Source organism: Lupinus angustifolius, chromosome LG15, assembly GCF_001865875.1.
Source record: "Lupinus angustifolius cultivar Tanjil chromosome LG15, LupAngTanjil_v1.0, whole genome shotgun sequence".
Taxonomy (NCBI): Eukaryota; Viridiplantae; Streptophyta; class Magnoliopsida; order Fabales; family Fabaceae; genus Lupinus; species Lupinus angustifolius.
Genome location: NC_032023.1, coordinates 16,946,612 through 16,966,278, shown reverse-complemented (window position 1 = coordinate 16,966,278; position 19,667 = coordinate 16,946,612). Strand labels below are relative to the sequence as shown.

At 32.5% G+C, this 19,667-nt stretch overlaps 2 protein-coding genes across 2 annotated transcripts; one reads left to right on the top strand and one right to left on the bottom strand.

The window, feature by feature from the left end:
* LOC109328223 (SWI/SNF complex subunit SWI3C) lies at window positions 2,636–9,198 on the top strand. Its single transcript, XM_019561583.1, has 9 exons — window positions 2,636–2,872; window positions 3,023–3,574; window positions 3,894–4,429; window positions 6,480–6,840; window positions 6,907–6,980; window positions 7,318–7,445; window positions 7,790–7,863; window positions 7,969–8,150; window positions 8,532–9,198. The coding sequence occupies exons 1-9, from the start codon at window positions 2,854–2,856 to the stop codon at window positions 8,994–8,996; spliced, it is 2,391 nt and encodes a 796-aa protein (XP_019417128.1). The 5' UTR covers window positions 2,636–2,853; the 3' UTR covers window positions 8,997–9,198.
* LOC109328224 (metal transporter Nramp5-like) lies at window positions 11,508–19,061 on the bottom strand. The gene is made up of 14 exons (XM_019561584.1): window positions 18,901–19,061; window positions 18,694–18,778; window positions 18,033–18,073; window positions 17,633–17,711; window positions 16,170–16,274; window positions 15,945–16,054; window positions 14,380–14,561; window positions 14,197–14,266; window positions 13,626–13,799; window positions 13,428–13,532; window positions 13,009–13,140; window positions 12,792–12,887; window positions 11,859–12,091; window positions 11,508–11,825 (listed from the first exon to the last, which is right to left on the bottom strand). The coding sequence occupies exons 1-14, from the start codon at window positions 19,006–19,008 to the stop codon at window positions 11,759–11,761; spliced, it is 1,587 nt and encodes a 528-aa protein (XP_019417129.1). The 5' UTR covers window positions 19,009–19,061; the 3' UTR covers window positions 11,508–11,758.

Sequence of the window (19,667 nt, the reverse complement as noted above, 5' to 3'; positions counted from 1 at the left end):
ATCATTTATAATATTTTTTGTTAAAAAATACTTTGAAATCTACACCATTTAAATCTTTTTAAAACCACATGTCATAATCCTATTTGGTACTGGACCCTCCAGTAATGGTCCATTGATTCCAGTTGAGAAATGAGGATAGTATATGAAATTTTGCTCAACTAAACTAAACTACTGGTCCATTGATTCCAGTTGAGTTCAATAATTACTTCCTTTTTAGTTTAATTTTGGCTCAATATATTAATAGTTAAGAAATTTTCAACAGTTTAACTGGCTCAAATTTGTGTTGTGAATTATACTTAATCACATATAAAAAGTTTGTAAGCTTTAATAATAAATATATTTATGTATTAAAGATTATATATATGTGTATGTATGTATAAAAAGTAACTCAGTTGAGAATAATTGTTATTGTAAAAAAATGCGAATAATTACTATGTATCCTCATATCTTATTTGAATTGCCAATATTTAAAGGTAAATATACATAACTTTTTAAGTGATTTTGTGATCATTAACTTAATTTTAATCTTAATCATCATGTATCATTGTATGAACACAAACTAATATTTTCATAACTTTTCTATGAAAACTCATCTCACTTATAGTATCATGTATTTAATGTATATAATTGAGTCACGTGAGCTTAATTTATTTGGCTTAAATTTAGTTCGTTTAATAAAGGAGATTAATTTCTTACTCAAATTTAAATTGTTTGATTCATGAATCAAATTTATCGAGTTAAATAATAAATTAAATTTAAATAGATATGAAACCATATGAAATCTTATTTGTTATCAGGCTTGTACGCTGCGTCACTGCCTAGTTTTTATATTGGTGTTTCTCACAACCAATGTTAAATGAATTATTTAAAACTCATTTTCCTAATATGGTAATTGGAAAATCTTAAATTTGATAATGGATGTAAAGACCCAAAACACCCTGTCCAAGAAACAAGCTAGATTACTTGAAGTAAGCATAACAAAGATTTTCATTGTCACCTAACATCTTTTCCTTGTTACATATAAAATGATAAAGAGCACAAAAAATAAGTGAATTATGAGAGTAACACGTGGTAGATCAACATTATCACAGCCGAATTGAGTTTGTGTGAGACAGTCACGATGTGCAATGGTGACAAAGACTAGAGAAATTGAGTTGATGATCTTGTCAGAGAGTCTTCGCCATTACAAATCTCGCTTTAAAGTGTGTTTGCATGTTTGTTATCAGATCGAAAAAAGGAAAAACTTTTGAGCATGAAATATTATTTTGACACAAATTCACAACCATCTAACTTACGAGTATTCATAGCCGGTTTGAGTGGGTTTTAGGAAAAAACCATCCAATCCAAATACATATTACACAATCTCGTGCAATTTAATTAATTTATATTAAGAAATTAAATTCAATCTAAAAATTATATGTTGTTCCAATCCAGTTTGTTAGTTCGATTTTTTAATAAAAATTAATAAGTGTAATACACTTTCAAAATATCAAGTTCACATAAAAAAAATATGTTTATTTCAAAATAACAAGTTTATTATGTTTTAAAAGTGTCAAGTTTACAAAAAAACCAATAAGTCTACTCACGACTCGTAGTATTAATTTTTTTGTTTTGCCAAATGTATCATCTCACTTTTTTAGATAAGAAATTAATCTATTTTAAGTTGTATGAGTGTTCCACTCCTCTCAATAAATGTCACTACCAAAAATCAAACATTAATCTTTTGATATTTCTAGAAATCTAGAAAAACTTTACTCTACATCCTAATATCAAGTTTGATGCATGCAAACAACTAATTGAATATTAATAATATCCAACACAATCATTTCACGTTTTTGTGGATTAAGTTAAGGGTAAGAATGAGTTGGGTTATAACATATTAAGGCGTGCCCCTTACCCGACTCTAAATGTTGGTGGATCTTTTTTTTTGAATTCGGACCCAGTTTTTGATTCGAAGCTAACCAAACCCTAAATGTTCATCGGGTCAGTCTTTAAACCCGAACCTGATTAAATATAATGTATACTCATTTTAGATAAAGTCTTCTTAATATTATTTATTATTGTGAATAAGTAATTTGACATGTAAAATTATATATATATATATATTATTAACCATGTATATATGATAAAAAATTAGAGAGTCATTGATACTTTCGACCAAAAAAATTTCATTATTCTATACACATTTGAATAGAGACATAAAATATGATGATTGAATGATCATAAGACAAGATTGATTGGACACATTTAGTCTCTACCTAAACTTAAATATTAATCGGATTTAATTTTAAACCTGAACTTCGCTCTAGATGAATGGATAGAGTCGGGTCCTTGCTTATTGCTCACTCCTAGTTTAAGTTATTTGGAATAGTTTTCAGTTTCTTTTTTATATCGGCTGACCCTACTGATCTATCCATCACCCAGTGGTAACGTGGGGGCATTGTGTCCCACTTTGGTTGTTGGGAGTGAGATAGAGAGGACACTTCTGTAAAATAACCAACACTAGAACAAAAACAATCTAAACTGTCCATTTATATTTCATCTAGATCTACGGTTTCCATTACACAAATATGATATACTCCTTATGACACGAAACATATGATAGAAATCGCGTCAAGTATTATATCTCCCATTCTGATCCTGGTAAGCGGTAACCTCCGAAACTCACATCCCAAACACGCCCCAAATCTCAAACCAGCTTACACCATATAGATAAAAGCTGAAAGCTAGAGAGAGAAAGATCGATTCTCCAAAACTCAAAATTATTTCTTGAAAAATAATCCCTTACCCTTTGCGCCATTCAACGACCCCACAATCCAAAATTTTCCCACTTTTTCTCTCTCCTTCGTTGCCATGCCAGCTTCTCCTTCAGGTTTTTCTTCTTCTTCTTTTCTCTCTCTCTAAAACCCTTACTTCCACTCACTCTCTTTCCACAATGCCTTCTAATTTTACAAACCTATTCTCAATTTCCCTTTTCCATTATTAATTTTTTTTAAATAAATTTTTATTTATTTTTCTGCAGAAAACCGAAGCAGGTGGAGGAAGCGGAAGAGAGAATCGCAAATCGGTCGGCGGCAACAGAAGCGCCACCACGAAGAGGAAGAAGACGAGGAAGAGGAAAACCCCAACGCCACCGCCGACGAGGACCACGATGACGACTCTGAGGACCAATTGCACCACCCTAACCCTCAATCTGCCACCAATTCACAACTGCACCACGAGATCGAGGTCCTCTCCGACCACGTGGTTCAGATTTCGCAGTTCCCTGCTGTTTTCAAGCGTTCAGTCAACCGCCCTCACTCCTCTGTCGCCGCAATCGTAGCTCTCGAGCGAGCTAACGACTGTGGCGACAACAATAACTGTCAGCTCAAGAGTCCTCCAGCTCTTGAGAATGTGTCTCACGGCCAGCTCCAGGCGCTATCTACTGTGCCTGCTGATAGCGCCGCCTTCGATCAGGACTGTGGCGGTGATGGAAGTAATTCGAGCTTTGTCATCACTCCTCCCCCAATTTTGGAAGGCCATGGTGTTGTGAAACGCTTTGGGAATAGGGTTCTTGTAGTGCCCATGCATTCAGGTCTTAATTTATATGTTTTCAATTGATAATTACATGATTCATGTTTTTAGTCTTACCAAATATGGGAAAGTTTGAATGTTTACTTTCATGTGTTCTTTGAATATTTTCGGCATTTTCTGTGTACATGAATCTAAAAAGGTCAGTTACATAGTTTAGGAAAGCATACCCAAGTTTATATAGTTTTTATGAAAACTTACCTTTAATCATTTACTTTTTGGTGTTTGGGTGTAATAGTCCTTTGAGGTTTTTAATATTTCCTTTTGAAGCTTGAAGTTTGAATACTTTGAATTAATGTTGATTTTCGGATGTATATGAGCAGATTGGTTTTCACCTGCCTCGGTGCATAGACTAGAGAGACAAGCAGTGCCACATTTTTTCTCTGGAAAATCGCCAGATCATACTCCAGAGAAGTACATGGAGTGTAGGAACCATATTGTTGCACTATACATGGAGGATCCAGGGAAGAGGATTGTGGTATCCAATTGCCAGGGATTGTTAGTTGGGGTTGATAGTGAAGATTTAACAAGAATTTTCAGGTTCCTTGATCATTGGGGAATTATTAATTACTGTGCTCGGGTGCTTTGTCATGAGCCTTGGAATGATATGTCCTGCTTGAAGGAGGACCCAAGTGGAGAGGTTCGTGTGCCATCGGATTTTTTAAAATCCATTGATAGTTTGGTCAAATTTGACAAGCCTAAGTGTAAGCTCAGAGCAGACGAAATTTATTCATCATTGAAAACTCAGAATCCGGATGTCTCTGACCTTGATGACAGAATAAGAGAGCATCTATCTGAAAATCATTGCAATTATTGTTCTCGTCCTCTTCCTGTTGTATACTATCAGTCACAAAAAGAGGTACAATGGCTTATTATGGTTAAATTTAATAATGTTATAACTATATCAATCGTCTTGTAGCTGCAATTGCTGTTGTGATATATATAACATGTTGGACAGTAAGATGCATAGCAAGTGCTTCAGTTACTGACTCCATATGACTGTGCATGAGTGTGGTGTGCTACCATAAAATATTGAATATTTATTGCATATAGTTGCTGGAGATAAACCTCCCATAAAGTTTATTAGGTGCACAAGGTGTAATACACCACTTCTATATATAGCAATCTCCTCCCTTGCTTTTAAAACTGATTAAATGAACCATAGAACTGTATACACTTTACCAGAAAAATTGAAGTTTCATTATTCCTTCCAAAATATTTAAATGTATGTGTATAGTGAGAAACGGAACGGCCATTGTTTGTCAAGAACCCCAAAGAGATTATTGCATAAGAGTAGCTACCTTACAATGCAAAATTATTTAGGTCACTGTTTCAGAGCTAAATTGACCCACCTAACTCATAAGTAGAGAGAGCTGTGTGATTGTGAGGCCTCCAAATCTAAAGCTTGCCATATTTATTAATCCAATTTTAAATTGCAGACCAGATGAAAGGTTTGACCTTTGAGGGAGTCTTGGACATCCAATTTTAGGTTTGTTAAAGGGGGAACTTATTATAGCTAGGAGAATGAGATGGGATTTGTCACAAGGATATACAAGTGTACACACCGGAAGAATCCAAAGTTTAAATTATCCTATCTGCAACAAGGATGAAATTTGTAGAGTGAAATACGATTGAAGAGATTCTAACTTACCAATTTCTCTAACAGCTGGGTTCCGACAGTGAAGGTCCAAGAAATGACAAGACAAGACCCTGCAAAGAATAACACAGACAGTGCTTTAAGGTTGTTTTATTGGTAGTACAGAGAGAGAGAGAGTTAAGATGAGGAAAACCATTTGAAAAGGATTTCCACACCACCTGTCCACCTCAATCAAACCTAAAATGGGATTATAGATGCAGATTAGGTTACGGACAACTTAAAGTGCTTCATGGGCTTTTTCCTAGGCTTTTATAAGTTGAGGTTTAATCATATTTATACATTGAACTTATACCACAGTAATATTTCATGAAACATCCCTGCCACATCCTTAGCTTTCAAAATAATGTCATTGATGTGATCTAAGTGATGTATTAGAAACCAGGATATAAAGGTGTCAATAAAGAAATATATGTTGGTATTTTATATTACCATTCCTTTTTTGGGATTTGTTTTTGGATAAAAATAGCATCTAATAGCCCTATGGATGGAACATACAAAATGAAAATAGAGAGTGAGAAAGAAAGACTAGAAACTGGAAATCAACTTTGGCTTAGTTATCAACTACAAGGGAATACACAAGACATTCTTTACCAGTTTTCTGTGCAAAGTCAAAGTATAGTCCACTCCTTGTTTTAGGCTTATCTTCTTTCTCCTTCTGTAGGTTCCCTCCTATTTCTCTTAAACTAAAGCAAAGCATCTCAAAATTTTCTTCCATGCATTTTCACTCTTTTCCTCCTCTGTTCCACCAAGGTGTGGTTGTAATCCCACTCCCAAGTACATATGTTCATTTATTTAACTTTAACATTCATGCATCAGCTGCACACAGATGTGCTCGTACATTATTCTTACATGCCAGTTACTATTTGATGGTGAGCTACTTAAAGCTAAAAGAGTAATATGTTCACTTTTTCTGTTTTTTGTTGTTGGATAAGGAGTACTTTTGCTGCTGTTACTATGTGTTGTGTCATGAATTTAAGATCTTATTCAGACTTGAATGGAGCATCTGTCTATTAACCATAATAAAGACTTATCTGACAGCTAAGAACTGATTGCTACTTAGAGAGAGATTCATTGATGCAGAGTAGTTCAGGTTTTATGCAAAACTATGTTAAGTGTTCCTTTCCATGATGAATGGTACTAAAAGTTTGGTAGCTATGGATGACCCTTGTCTAAACTAAATAGGCCGCAGAATAACTCCGAAGACCTTTTTCATCACATGTAATTAATTAGCATCTCAATTCTCATGTTACAGGTTGATATTTTACTTTGCACTGATTGCTTTCATGATGGAAGATTTGTCATTGGTCATTCAAGTCTAGATTTTATAAGGGTGGATTCAACAAGGGATTATAGTGAGCTAGATGGGGATAGTTGGAGTGATCAAGAAACTTTGATGCTACTTGAAGCAATGGAGATTTACAATGAGAATTGGAATGAAATTGCTGAGCATGTTGGTACCAAGTCAAAAGCACAATGCATTCTTCATTTTCTCCGTCTACCCATGGAAGATGGAAAATTGGAAAGTATCAATGTTCCAAGCATGCCTTTGTCTAATGTGATGAATAGAGAAGATAGTGAAAGATTGCATCATTGCTTAAATGGAGATTCTGCAGGTCTGTCTTATACTTTTAAACCTACTTATTGTAACAGGTATTGACTTCATATCCATTTTCTCACAGGACCTTTTCATCAGAGCAGCAACTTTGACAGCAGGCTTCCCTTTGCTAATTCTGGAAATCCTGTTATGGCTCTGGTAGGTGACTGCTAATGAGATGCCTAAGTTTGTTAAGAGATTCACTTGGCATGTTTATAAGTAAAAACTGGCATGTGGTTATCAGTAGGCACCTAATGTATTGTCCTTATATTATTTATTCAAGTCCATTTATTTTAAAAACTTCAAGTTGCATTCCTTATCATTGAAGTACCACGACACAAAAGCATAAAAGAGTGATGCATTGACTACAAAGCTGTACCTAGATACTGACATACTGTATCAGACTTTCATAGCAAATTAAATTGTCTAATATTATGGAGTGGAATTATTTTGCTGAGATCCTCACTCATCTGGTTTTGGTGAGTGCATTCTGAAGGTTGCCTTTTTAGCCTCTGCGGTTGGACCAAGAGTAGCTGCTTCTTGTGCTCATGCAGCATTAGGAGTACTGTCTGAGGATAATTCCAGGAGCACATCACAGATGGATGCACCGGTACATGATAATAGGTGAGTCATCGCATGTAGTTTTCTTAGATGTTGTGTTTCCTCTTTGGTCGTTTCCTTGTCTTTTTTGTTACATATATTCCTATCGTTTGGTTCTCTTCTCTTTCTTTTCTTTTTTCTATTAAATTATATTATGTTATTAAAAAAATCTTATACAGTAGTATTGTGTACATCCTCTAAAACACCAAACAAAAGGGAGACATTTATTGAGTTGTGTCTGTCCTCTATAGTAGAATTGTGTGTGTGTGGGTAGATAAAGAAAATTAGCTTGAGTTGAACTGTTGCATTTGTAGTTGCTAGTTTGCTAATTTTGTACACAATTAATATTCTTCTTTTAACCCGTGTAGGACAAATTTGGAAAGCACACATAGTAGAGATGGAGGCCCTCGTGGAGAAATGGCAAATTCAAATAATCATAATGGTTAGTTATCGGTGTTTTCCTTTCTGATATGCAATCATGCCCCAACCTTCCAATAAATCCCACCCAGTATGCAAGTTTTTTGAGAAATGCTTCTTTTGATTTCAGAGGATAAGGCTAAACTTGGCTCACGGGGTCAAAATGAGGGTGGGACAACACCATTATCTTTGGAGAAAGTTAAAGATGCAGCTAAAGCAGGCCTCTCAGCTGCAGCAACAAAAGCCAAATTGTTTGCCGATCATGAAGAACGAGAAATTCAGAGGCTATGTGCTAATATTGTTAATCATCAGGTATAGGCACTGTTATTTTACTTATTTAATTCCAGTTGGTTCAACAATAATATCAATATACTTCATTCACCCCTCCTCTGTCCATTTCTATGTGGATGGCATGCATGTATGTGTACACACTGGTTTAACTCTGTGAAATTAGGTTAGTTGAACTTCAATATAATGTTGGATGGGCTGGTTCGTTATCCATACTTTAGGCACAGAGGGAGGGCTCTTGTGTTAGGGTGTATTAGATATAAAATCGTTCATGATCCTCAACCTAACTGCTTATGCTTTTGGGTTTGTTGGTTGTTGACATAAGCATTTGAATCAAACTCAACCAGGTGCGCAACTACCATTTTGACATGTTTAATTTGTGTTGGTGGCTTGTTGTTATAACAGTTGAAAAGGTTGGAATTGAAGCTGAAGCAGTTTGCAGAAATTGAAACATTGTTGATGAAAGAAAGCGAACAGGTCGAGAGGACGAGGCAGAGGTTTGCGGCTGAACGGTCCCGTGTTATATCAGCACGTCTTGGAACTGGGGGAGCCACACCTTTAATGAATGCATCAGGTGTTGGTCCTTCCATGGCTAACAGTAATGGCAACATGAGGCAACAGATGATCTCGGCATCTCCCTCACAACCCAGCATCTCAGGGTATGGCAACAACCAACCAGTTCATCCTCACATGTCCTTTGGCCCACGACCTTCAATGTATGGGTTAGGGCAAAGGTTGCCCCTATCTATGATACAACAATCACAATCTGCTTCTTCAAATGCCATGTTCAATGCCCCTAGTAATGTGCAGCCCACTTCAAATCATCCTTTGTTGAGGCCTGTGTCAGGGACAAACTCTGGTTTGGGTTAATTATGAGAGTAGATGTAAGTTTTGGAACTTAAATGATGCAACATTTAGTTGGACATTGTTTTCATCAGTGAAGAGTAAATTAGGTGGATGTGCCAGGAAAGTTGTTTAGGCTAGAGCCAGTAATTGGTTGCATTGCAAGTTGACTGTGAATGTGTTGCTTAAAGAAAATAAGTAACATTTGTTGTTCCATACTGTGTTTTATCCTCTGGACTTTGGGTACCTTGAAAATCTAGTCCATGTTTTACTTGGTCATGTCTCAATGGCACAAATATAAACTGCTTTCTGATCCTTGCATGTATCCAGTGTTTTTTTTCCCTATTAACAATGTTATCCCCTCACCTTATGATTAAGGAACTAATCTCTTTCGGTTACATGATGTTATTAAACTCAGACTGGTCAATAACTCTGTTAGGAGTTATTGCTTGGACTAATGAGTCAATGCTTGGACTGGTTGGCTTAATTTATATTAAAAATTATAAAAAATTATAATATTAATTAACATTATTTAATAATTATATATTTAAATTTAAAAATATTATCATACCTAATTAAATCCTGCTATAGATGGTACAAACAAGCTGAAAACGTCCTCAAACAATCTATGCATTATGAGCAAAGTGTATAGAAGTTTAAAATTTAATTAAATAATGAAAGTTTTGCTATAATATAAGTTAACAAATGACAAATATAACTATAAATAAAATAAAAGTTTTTTCTATCTTAAAATGATATTGTTTTGATTACTTTTTAAATAAAAAAATTATTGATTCAGGCAGTTAATTGGTCTGACCATTTGAGTCACTAATTTTAAGTTTAAATTGACGAGCCAAATCAAATCAATTAGATTTTGATACAAAATTGGTTAGATGAGAGACTCACATGAATTGAACTCTTCACCTCTTGGTTATCCCAGTGATCTAGCTAATCTTATGCTGCTTGACTAACTCCTTTTGTTATGTATGGAGCGTTTGTCTCTGCAAATAAAAGTTTCTTAAAATCTAGCTAATGTTCTCTGTTTAGATATAGAAACACTTTCACTTTTAAAATTTAAAAAAAAAACTCAATATATATATATATATATATATATATATTTGTAATGAAAATGTTTGCAATAGGAGTACAGAATGTTAGATCAAACTCGATTTAGTGGAGGTTGAACATTCTTAAGCATTTCCCGAAAAAACATAAAAATAATGAAGTTACAACTAATTTAGTATTATAGTACACACATAACATGATCAGGTTCTCCTTGTTTAGAAGCAAGGTGAAGTTACTTGTTTATGGACAAAACCCCTTCTTGGATTGTGATGCACAAAATTGATAGCTTAAGTCTGCTATTTCCAATAGAAGAATATAAAGCAAATCTTTATTGGAATCATGGACCCTTTTTCACGTGGGTTTGCACACTTGAGTCATCCTTTGTCTAGATAAAGGTCTCAACAATATCTTTTATGAAGGCAAGATAGATAATTAAGCTATTATAGATTGTCATTAGATGAAACGTTATTATTCCAATGAACACTTTTGTCACCTTTGGTTTACTAATATAAATTACCCAACCCATGAAGCTAGTAACAAGGTGGTGCATATTATTTGCATATGCCCATGTTCCCTAAGCCTAGGATACATGTGAGACGACAATTATTTGCACAGAAGTTTTGTCACATTTCTTTCATCATTTAACATTATTTATAATCTTGATTTAGGTTAATATGTACTCCTCAATAAGAAAAAACCTAGAGTCCTTATAACTAAAATTAAAGTGGAGGGATGGTTCATTCTGTTATTAGTGTTTTCTTAGGTTATTTTACACAACCAATGAAATTATTGAATTTTTTGTTTTAAATAAAATTGATATTTTTCTATTATATCATTATAATTTCTTTATTTCACTATCATATTTCTCTCCCCATAATAACGTGGACAATAATATAATTGATAAATAATAGTATCTTGAATTTTGAGAATAACAGTTAAATATGAATAACATTATCATATAGATTTTTCATCAAAATATAGAGCTCATAGACATTTTATTAACTTATTAGCCACTTCTCCCTCATAGCATAACTGCCATAACATATCAAGGAATAGTTATTCCTCTTATGTCCTATGGGCTTTGGCCTATGATCTTCAATATTTAGGTTAGGGTAAAGATTGTCCCTGTCTATGAAGCAACAATCACAATCACATTTTTTAAATGTATGTTTAATGTTCATAGGAATGTGCAGTTTGGACAAAATTTTAATTATTATTTTATGATTATTGCCAATATGCAATGTTTGTCAGCGAATAAGTTCAAGAACATGAAGCTTCACAACTTATGTCCTCTATTTAGATATAAAAAACAGTTTCACAACAACAAAATGAATTTTATTTTTAGGGAGATAAAAAATAGAAAGAACACGATTCATGTATTCATAATGAAAATGCTTGAAACAAGAGTACATCTAAGATATTCACCATAGTTGTGATAATTTGAGTCAACTAGTAATCTCACACATTTCATGCAACAAGATAAAAACGATTGAGTTGCTATTAACTTAGTATTATAATACACATAAACTTTACACTCCAAAAACTTGAGGAGTGGACCATCAATGATCGATGTACTAACATTAAATCACTTTCAACCAAGATTATTATCAACCATTCCAATTTCTCATTGCTCCTTAAAATGACTTAAAACCAATGTGAAGAATTTTGCTGAAAAAAATCCCTTCTTGGTTTTTCTTATGCACTTAAGTCAGAAAATGCCCCTCTTATGGCAATGGTTTATGAATTAAATCTTCTCTATATGGTTCAAGGCTTAACTCTAATTGATCATCTTGATTCATGAATCCATTTTCCATGTTAGTTTGCATTCTTGGGTCATCCTTTGTCTCAATAAATGTCTTAACAGTATCTTTTCTGAAGGTTAGGTAGATAACTGAGCCAATGTAGACTATCATTAGAGGAAATACTATAATTCCAATGAACACATTTGCCACCTTTGGTAGACTGCTATGAATCAACCAACCCACGAAAGCTGTACTAAGGTAGTAAACATTGATACAAATAATCCCATAGCCTAGGATCCATGAGATGACAATGATCTGCATAAAAACATTGTCACATTGCTTTCAAATTTTAACTAACATTATTTCTAGTTTGTTTGAGATTAGTAGATACTATATTGTGGAATAAATAATATCACTCTTTCAACCAAAATTAAAGCGACCCTACTCATTCATCTAGTTTGGGCCTGATCAAGATCAGACCCAGATATGATTTGGTTTTGTCAGGTTTAGGTTTGGGTTCAAAAATAGATTCAATTAATATTTAGGGTCGGATAAGGGACAAACATAACACACTCCAACCCACCCCATGGTCACCTATTCATTATGTTTGTAAATATTTTCATTCAATTGCATGCAAAGTAATGATATATCTTTGACAAAAAATACCATTGACTATCTATTTTTCTCATATATATATATATATATGTTTAACAATATATATAAATATATTATTTCATATGTAAAGTTACATCTATAATAATAAGTAATATTAACAAGACTTTATCCAAAAGGAGTATGTATTATATTTTAATTGGGTCTAAGGTTAGGTTTGGGTTCAAAAGTTGATCCAACTGACATTTGAGATCGGATTAGCTTTGTGTCTGGAGTCGAGTTCGGGTTCAAAAAATTAACTTGACCAACATTTAAGACCGGATAAGGGACAAGTCTGGTCCAAACCAATGGAACTCATGCTCACCCCTAGCTCAACTATAGAAGAGGATAGAGGTCAACTCACAATGATAGAATTCTTGTGAGGTCCCATTTTATCACTGCTGCTGCTAAACTTAAGGAGCGGAATTAAAGCGAATGGCAACTCAAAAGAAAGTATCATCTGCACGAAAAAAATTATCTGTCTGAGTGCATAGTTTAACTCATATGATACAAACATTATGCTCTTAAGAAAAGAATGAGAAATTCAAGAATATACAAAACGATGCAATAATGATACAAACCGATGCAATAACAATGAGTCGACCAGCCCCAGAAGGTCCACCAATGATGGAAACAATAAGACTAGGTGTTATGGCAATGCACCTAGTCACCAAGTTCCTGATCCATGTTTTCATCTTTAAGTCCAGAAAACCCTTTAGAACCATCCAAAACAACAACATCAATTCAGAATATCCTTTTACAAAACAAACTCATTTGGGTAATAATAGTATTCTGAGAAAAAATGTATATACCGATAATATAGGAATTTTATACACTGTAAGTTTCATCCACTATTTATTTTCAATCAATATTAACTATTCAAGAAAGTTAATACAAATGAATAGTAAATAATACACTGAGTATGAATGACTGTGTATAAATCTTTATAATAATAATAATGCATAAATATTATTCTCATTCAATAATATTCTTAAATAACCTGCATGATGAATTGTCCTGCATAGGTTCCAGTGATGGCAGAGCTTTGTCCTGAGGCTAACAATGCTATGGCATAAACAGTTGAACTGGACCGTCCCAACACATTCTGTATGTAAATGACATATTGCATCTGAGATTACTTGGTTTTTAATAATACGAATAATTTTAATATCATATTTAATTTGATTAAACTAAGAACCTTGAGAAGAAATGTAGCATTGTGAAGGGTAAGATTGCTACAATGTTGAGCATCCTCTGCAGAAAGGTTGTTGGCTGAACAAATGCTTCCGGATACAGAAATTACTGCAACATTGATTAGAAATGCCACAAACAATGCAAACCCACTCTCTATGAGTAAGTATCTGCATGCATCCTGCATAATCACCAAGATAATTAATTACTGTAGTCAAATAGTTTCAAAGTGCGAACTGCAATGGCCGTAATATTATTCTTACAGTGACTATTACAACCGTGTCACAATGCAATTGTAGTGCGACACTGAATTACAATAATGAGACTATGACGCGATCGTTTTGGACTGTGTTTAGGTCGCAACACAACCTATTGGGCCGCATCAGACACATTGATTTCATTTTAATCACAAATAATTCACAACGTAACAACCACAATCCACAATGCAACAATCCACAATGACTTAATCGCAACCATGACCACAATTAGGACCACAGTCACAATTTAGCCTAGTGCATTCATTTTGGTTCCCCAAATATCTCAAAGTAAAATTTTCTCTTAATCTTGTAGTAGCATACATTGATGCCACGAACGGTAGTTGGTACTTTTCTAGTGAGCACAAGAGCAGAGTGGAGGAAGAGGTTGTGCCTGCATTTTGTTATAAAAAATAAAACATTTTAATTATTGAATATTGAACTAGTTTTGTTGGGCACAAAATGAATATTAATATGGGTTAAAAGGAAAAGGTAGAAGATCATTACGGCATAACAAGAGCACCCAAAAGAGCAATGGCATCGCCTGTGGCTGCAGTACCACTGAGTGTGGGCACAAACATTCCCTTTAATACACCAGAAGCAGAGGGTTTTACGAAACTCATTTCACCAAAGAAACATGCAGCCATCACAAAAACTAGGATTGATATCAACATTTCCAACTTCCTAATCTGCCAAACACAAAAAAATGTAAATGATATCATTAATATCCTTTTGAAAAAAATATTAGATAGTGGGCAAGAAGACTTTCAATAATAAAGGCTATAAATATTTAATACGAGTGATGTAATGTGAAAGGTTGAAAAAAGTCAATATTGGTCAATAAAATATTGTAAGATTCAAAATAACTTTAAAATTATGGATCACTTAAAATTAAAGAACATGTAACATTCCATTTTACTTTCATGATGAACTATCGTCTAGCTTTTCAAGTATATATATATAACGCCATTTTTTATTTCACATTTGATGGATAATTGTATACAGTGATAGACCAAAAGATTCGTAGCTGTGGATGCAACACCCACATAAACTTATAGCAATATAATACTATAACATTGTTATTTAAAAAATAAAGTAATATTACACATGGATGTGTATACATATAATTAACAAATCAGCATGATTTAGTAATGTATTGCAATTGCTAAATTTTTAGATTGACCAAAAGGTTATAAATTTAATTTTAGAAAATGATACTTATTGGAGGAACAATCACACACCTCAAAATAATTAATTTATTACTCATAAGATGAAAAGATACATTTAGTAGTAACCAAAAAATATAATGAAGAAAAAGTTAAATGTAACAGGGAAATTGCCTTCACAATAATACAAGCACATATTTGTCCCACATAGTACATACTCAGTCATTAATAGTTCACGGCCTTAATTACTACTATAATAACTTTTTACTATATCAAATATGAGAAAAATATGTATATATTAATAATGTAAAAGTTTTGTACAATATCATATCATTATCTATCATTCATTTTAAATTATTATTGATTTTTCAAAAAATTAATATCAATAAATGGTAGATAATATAATGATTATGTATATCTTTATACTAACAATATAAATATTATTGGAAATATAAAATTTATAACAACTCATTGAACAAATATTCTTAAATTCCTAATTAATTGAGTGAGAGAATAAGGATTTATAGGTTGAGAAAATAAGTAATACACTATTATCTAACATTAATAATCAATTATTAGTGAGTCTTTATAAAAGTAATACAAAAATATAATGGATTATGTATGTATATAAGTTTCTGCGCTGACACTGACACTATAAAGGTATTATACAAATACATGTTTATATTGCTCATATTTATAAGAGAAAAGTATATGTATTGACTGGGGTATTTTTTACATGTCAATATATATATTATTCGACATTCATATTTAATCATCGTTGATTAACTCTAAAAAATAATATAAATGAATAATGGATAATTATTGACTTAGTATAAATTTTTAGGTTAATACATGGATATTACCCTCATCTCATAATTTCTACAGAAGTTAGCTAAATATAATTACCCCAAATCTCTGCAGACCAAGTAGTGAGAGAGTGCTGCAGCCAGTTACAAGAACTCCTGCCCATACTGGTATTTTGAATAGTATGTTCAGTGCAAAGGCTGTGCCAATTACTGCAACAAACAAAATTTATGTTTAGAAGACTATACATTAGGAACACAAAATTAATATATCCTGGTTCTTTTATTGAAAAGGAAATTAAATAACAAGGTGATGGAACAATAGTACCTTCAGGAATGTCTGCAGCTATGACTGCAAACTCAGCAAATAGCCATAAACAATACATGACAGGTAATGGGTACTCAGCTTTACATATTTCTGCAAGGTGTTTCCCTGCCATGTTCACATATATAAGAAATGTTACATTTACATTTTACTTTTCCAATGTCCCTTGCCTATAGTAATGAATTAATACTTTTTGGAAAGTGTGATTGTCTCTCCCAATAGGTGTCGGATTTAAGAATTAAATTATTGACCTTTTGGTCATCCTACGATAAGAGTATCTCCAGCAGTAGTCCTTAACAAAATAAGGACTGTCTGTAAATTTTGGTACTACTGGAAGTGATATGTTCTTATCTGTAAATAGACAATCGTTAATTAAAGAAGAGTAAATTATACTGACACCCCTGAGTTTTAGTGAAATTACACAAACCACCCCTCACGTTTCTACACCTACACAAACCTCCCTTATTTTTTAACTTTCATTACATTGACCACCCCTGCATAAGAAGAAAGAAGTGTAATATTTTAAACTAAAAATGTGATAAATGCAATTAAGTTAAACAAAACATGATATATTGTGTAGACAAGTCTAAATAATATACAAATCAATGTATCTTTATTATTTTTTGTTACAAAATGCATCAACAATTCTAAAGAAATATTGTTTAAATCGCTCTTATAATATAGCGTAACGAACCAAAAATAATAAAGAAATATTGACTCATATATATTTGGACGTGTCTCCGCAATATATCATGTTTTGTTTAGCTTAATTGCATTTATCACATTTTTTGTTTAAAAGATTACACTTATTTCTTATGCAGGGGTGGTCAATGTAATGAAAGTTAAAAAATAGGGGAGGTTTGTGTAGGTATAAAAAAATGAAGGGTGATTTGTGTAATTTCACTAAAACTCAGGGGGTGTCAGTGTAATTTACTCATTAAAGAATGATTCTTATTTCCACAAAGCCCTTAAAATGTGCAACAACTTTATTTTCTTCTGATTCAGAGATAATGACATTTAAAAGCACTCGTTTGAACGAGCGTTGCTAAAATAGTATATAGACATTTAATAACGTTTGTTTGAAAAAGTGTAGTTAAAAGTAGACATTTAACATCAGTTGTTTAAAAAAGTTGTTAAAAATAGACATTTAACGATGTTTGTTTAAATAAGCATTGTTAAAAGTATACATTTAACGATGTTTATTTAAATAAGCGATGTTAAATGTAAAAACATATGAGACCCATGAGACCCATTTAAGGATAAAATGTGAGTTGCATCATTAAAGTGAAAAGCAGAAAAATTACTTAATTTAATAAAAAATGTGAACAATTATAAAATAAGTTATGAGTCTCATCTAAAGATTAAAATGCTCTAACAGAACCTTACACTAATATCTCATAAATATTTAAGTACACTGAAAATACATGAATATGAATATTAATTGTTGTATGCGTTTCGGATCTTACCAGTTGACACACCAAGATTTGCAGCCAGTGACTGAATTATAAGTGCAAAGATCAATCCAATAAGTACTACCCACAACAACTGCATAAACAACATAACATAATTTCAAATTTATAGCTTATATTTTATTCAAGCTAAGAAAAATATAAATCGATTAATGGAGAAAATGATTCTCTTACATTTTTATTATCAAGTGGGGTAGTTGCATGTAGAAAAGAGATAAATAAAATAACTATAGAAAGAATTTTATATAATATTTACTGACCATTGATAAATTCTCCTTGTTTTTATCTCCTTTCCACATAATCACATGATTAAAAAATATATACAAGAGTTTCCATCTAGGTTGTAACTCCGTTTGATTTGTGTAGTTTTTTACTTAATTGTGCATTTATGCTATACCTCATATTTATGATGAGCTCCAGCTTGGAGATCAGTTTCCACTGTAAAAATGGAAAAAACTCGTAAGTGAACACTGATTCTCACGCACACGTGCATGTATATTAAGAATGAGAGCTTTGCTACATGCTACATGTACATGATGAGCAATACTTTTTTAGAATGTAAAAGTTTGATACAAACTAGATAGATCATCTATCATTCATTTATATTACATTTTAAAAAAATCAATAATGATTAAATATGAATAATGAATGATGCAGTGATAACATATAAAGAGAATAAAATATATTCTCGTATCTGAAGATAACTTATTTCCTCCGGCTAATAAAAGTATGACACATATATTATTTTGTTTAATTTTATAAATATTTTTATAAAATAATTAAATAGTATATATATTATGATTTTAGTGCCGAAAGTAATAATTTATCTCTTTATATTAGAAGTACTTTATTCTCATATATATAACTCCAAAATTATCGGTGTATACATTTTTTCTCTAATTTTTTTTACATATTTTATGTTTATTCCACAGAATAATGGTATTTTATGGTATAAACATGAAAACAAAGGATAGAGAAAGTGTCTTTCCATCCCAGGTCTTCCATTGAAGAAATTAAGACACAGATAAAGACAAAAATATAGAGAGAGATTGTGTTACAATTTCCAGGATCAAGGTAAGCCAAAGAGACAAGGAAACCAGGACCAACATATGCCATGAACTTTCTCCACACAGGTTCTTGTTTCTGTGTCATTGCATCAAGTTTCAAAAAAGAAAATATAAAGATCAATAAACATATATAGCAACTTGAATGGTTGAACTCATTGAATATATATTACACATAATCCTAAGAAGAAGAATTATGACCTGTTGATTTGAAGAGGCATCATGATGAAGATTATTAGGAGGGGTGACATCGACTGCAACAATGCGGTTACTACCTCCAAGTGATTGTTGCTGCTGGTGGTTTGACATGTTTTTTTTCACAGACTCAGTATTGTGTTGTGTTTTCCAAGTGCAAAGACTGATTTGCTTGTTCACTTCAAAAACATCACATGTGTGTTGTTTTTATACTAAAAAAAACTAACAATTATTTGGCTTTCACACAAGTCTACAACTATTTTTATCATTCCTCTATTATATATACATATAATACACGTTTTTAAGATAAAATAAAAGAAAAGAAAAATTAAGGGAAAGAAAAAAGAAAGGGGAGAAATAGGACAATATGAAATTTTTCATGAAGAAATGAGGGTCTTCAAAAAATTTGGTAAATCAAGTTATTAATACCATATCAGTTACGGTACTGGTATGGTTCACTATTTAAATCGTATACCGGTGAAGTTATATATATATATATATATAAAAGGTTAGCAATAAACTGAATTAACTCGGTATTCGTTCGAAACTCAATTTGTTATTTAGCTCATTAAATTTGGTTCAATAACCAAATGAGCTGAAATTAAGTTTGTTAAATAAACGAGCCGAACTTGAGTTGAATATAGTTCAACTCGATAGGTTCATGACCTGACTCAATAGATNTAGGATTGGGATTAGGATTAGGATTAGAATTAGGACTAGGGTTAGGATTAGGGTTAGGGTTAGGATGAGGATGTGGATGAGGATGAGGATGA

What these genes read in the sequence shown, in the direction of transcription:
- LOC109328223 (XM_019561583.1), top strand. An exon ending in TGTAGTGCCCATGCATTCAG is followed by an intron (nt 3,575 to 3,893) that starts GTCTTAATTTAT and finishes GTATATGAGCAG; the next exon opens with ATTGGTTTTCACCTGCCTCG. An exon ending in GAAATCCTGTTATGGCTCTG is followed by an intron (nt 6,981 to 7,317) that starts GTAGGTGACTGC and finishes TGCATTCTGAAG; the next exon opens with GTTGCCTTTTTAGCCTCTGC.
- LOC109328224 (XM_019561584.1), bottom strand. Translation starts at nt 19,008, where the DNA reads ATGTCAAACCACCAGCAGCAACAATCACTTGGAGGTAGTAACCGCATT. An exon ending in ATGCCTCTTCAAATCAACAG is followed by an intron (nt 18,779 to 18,900) that starts GTCATAATTCTT and finishes GCAATGACACAG; the next exon opens with AAACAAGAACCTGTGTGGAG. An exon ending in TTGGGTGCTCTTGTTATGCC is followed by an intron (nt 14,267 to 14,379) that starts GTAATGATCTTC and finishes AACAAAATGCAG; the next exon opens with GCACAACCTCTTCCTCCACT.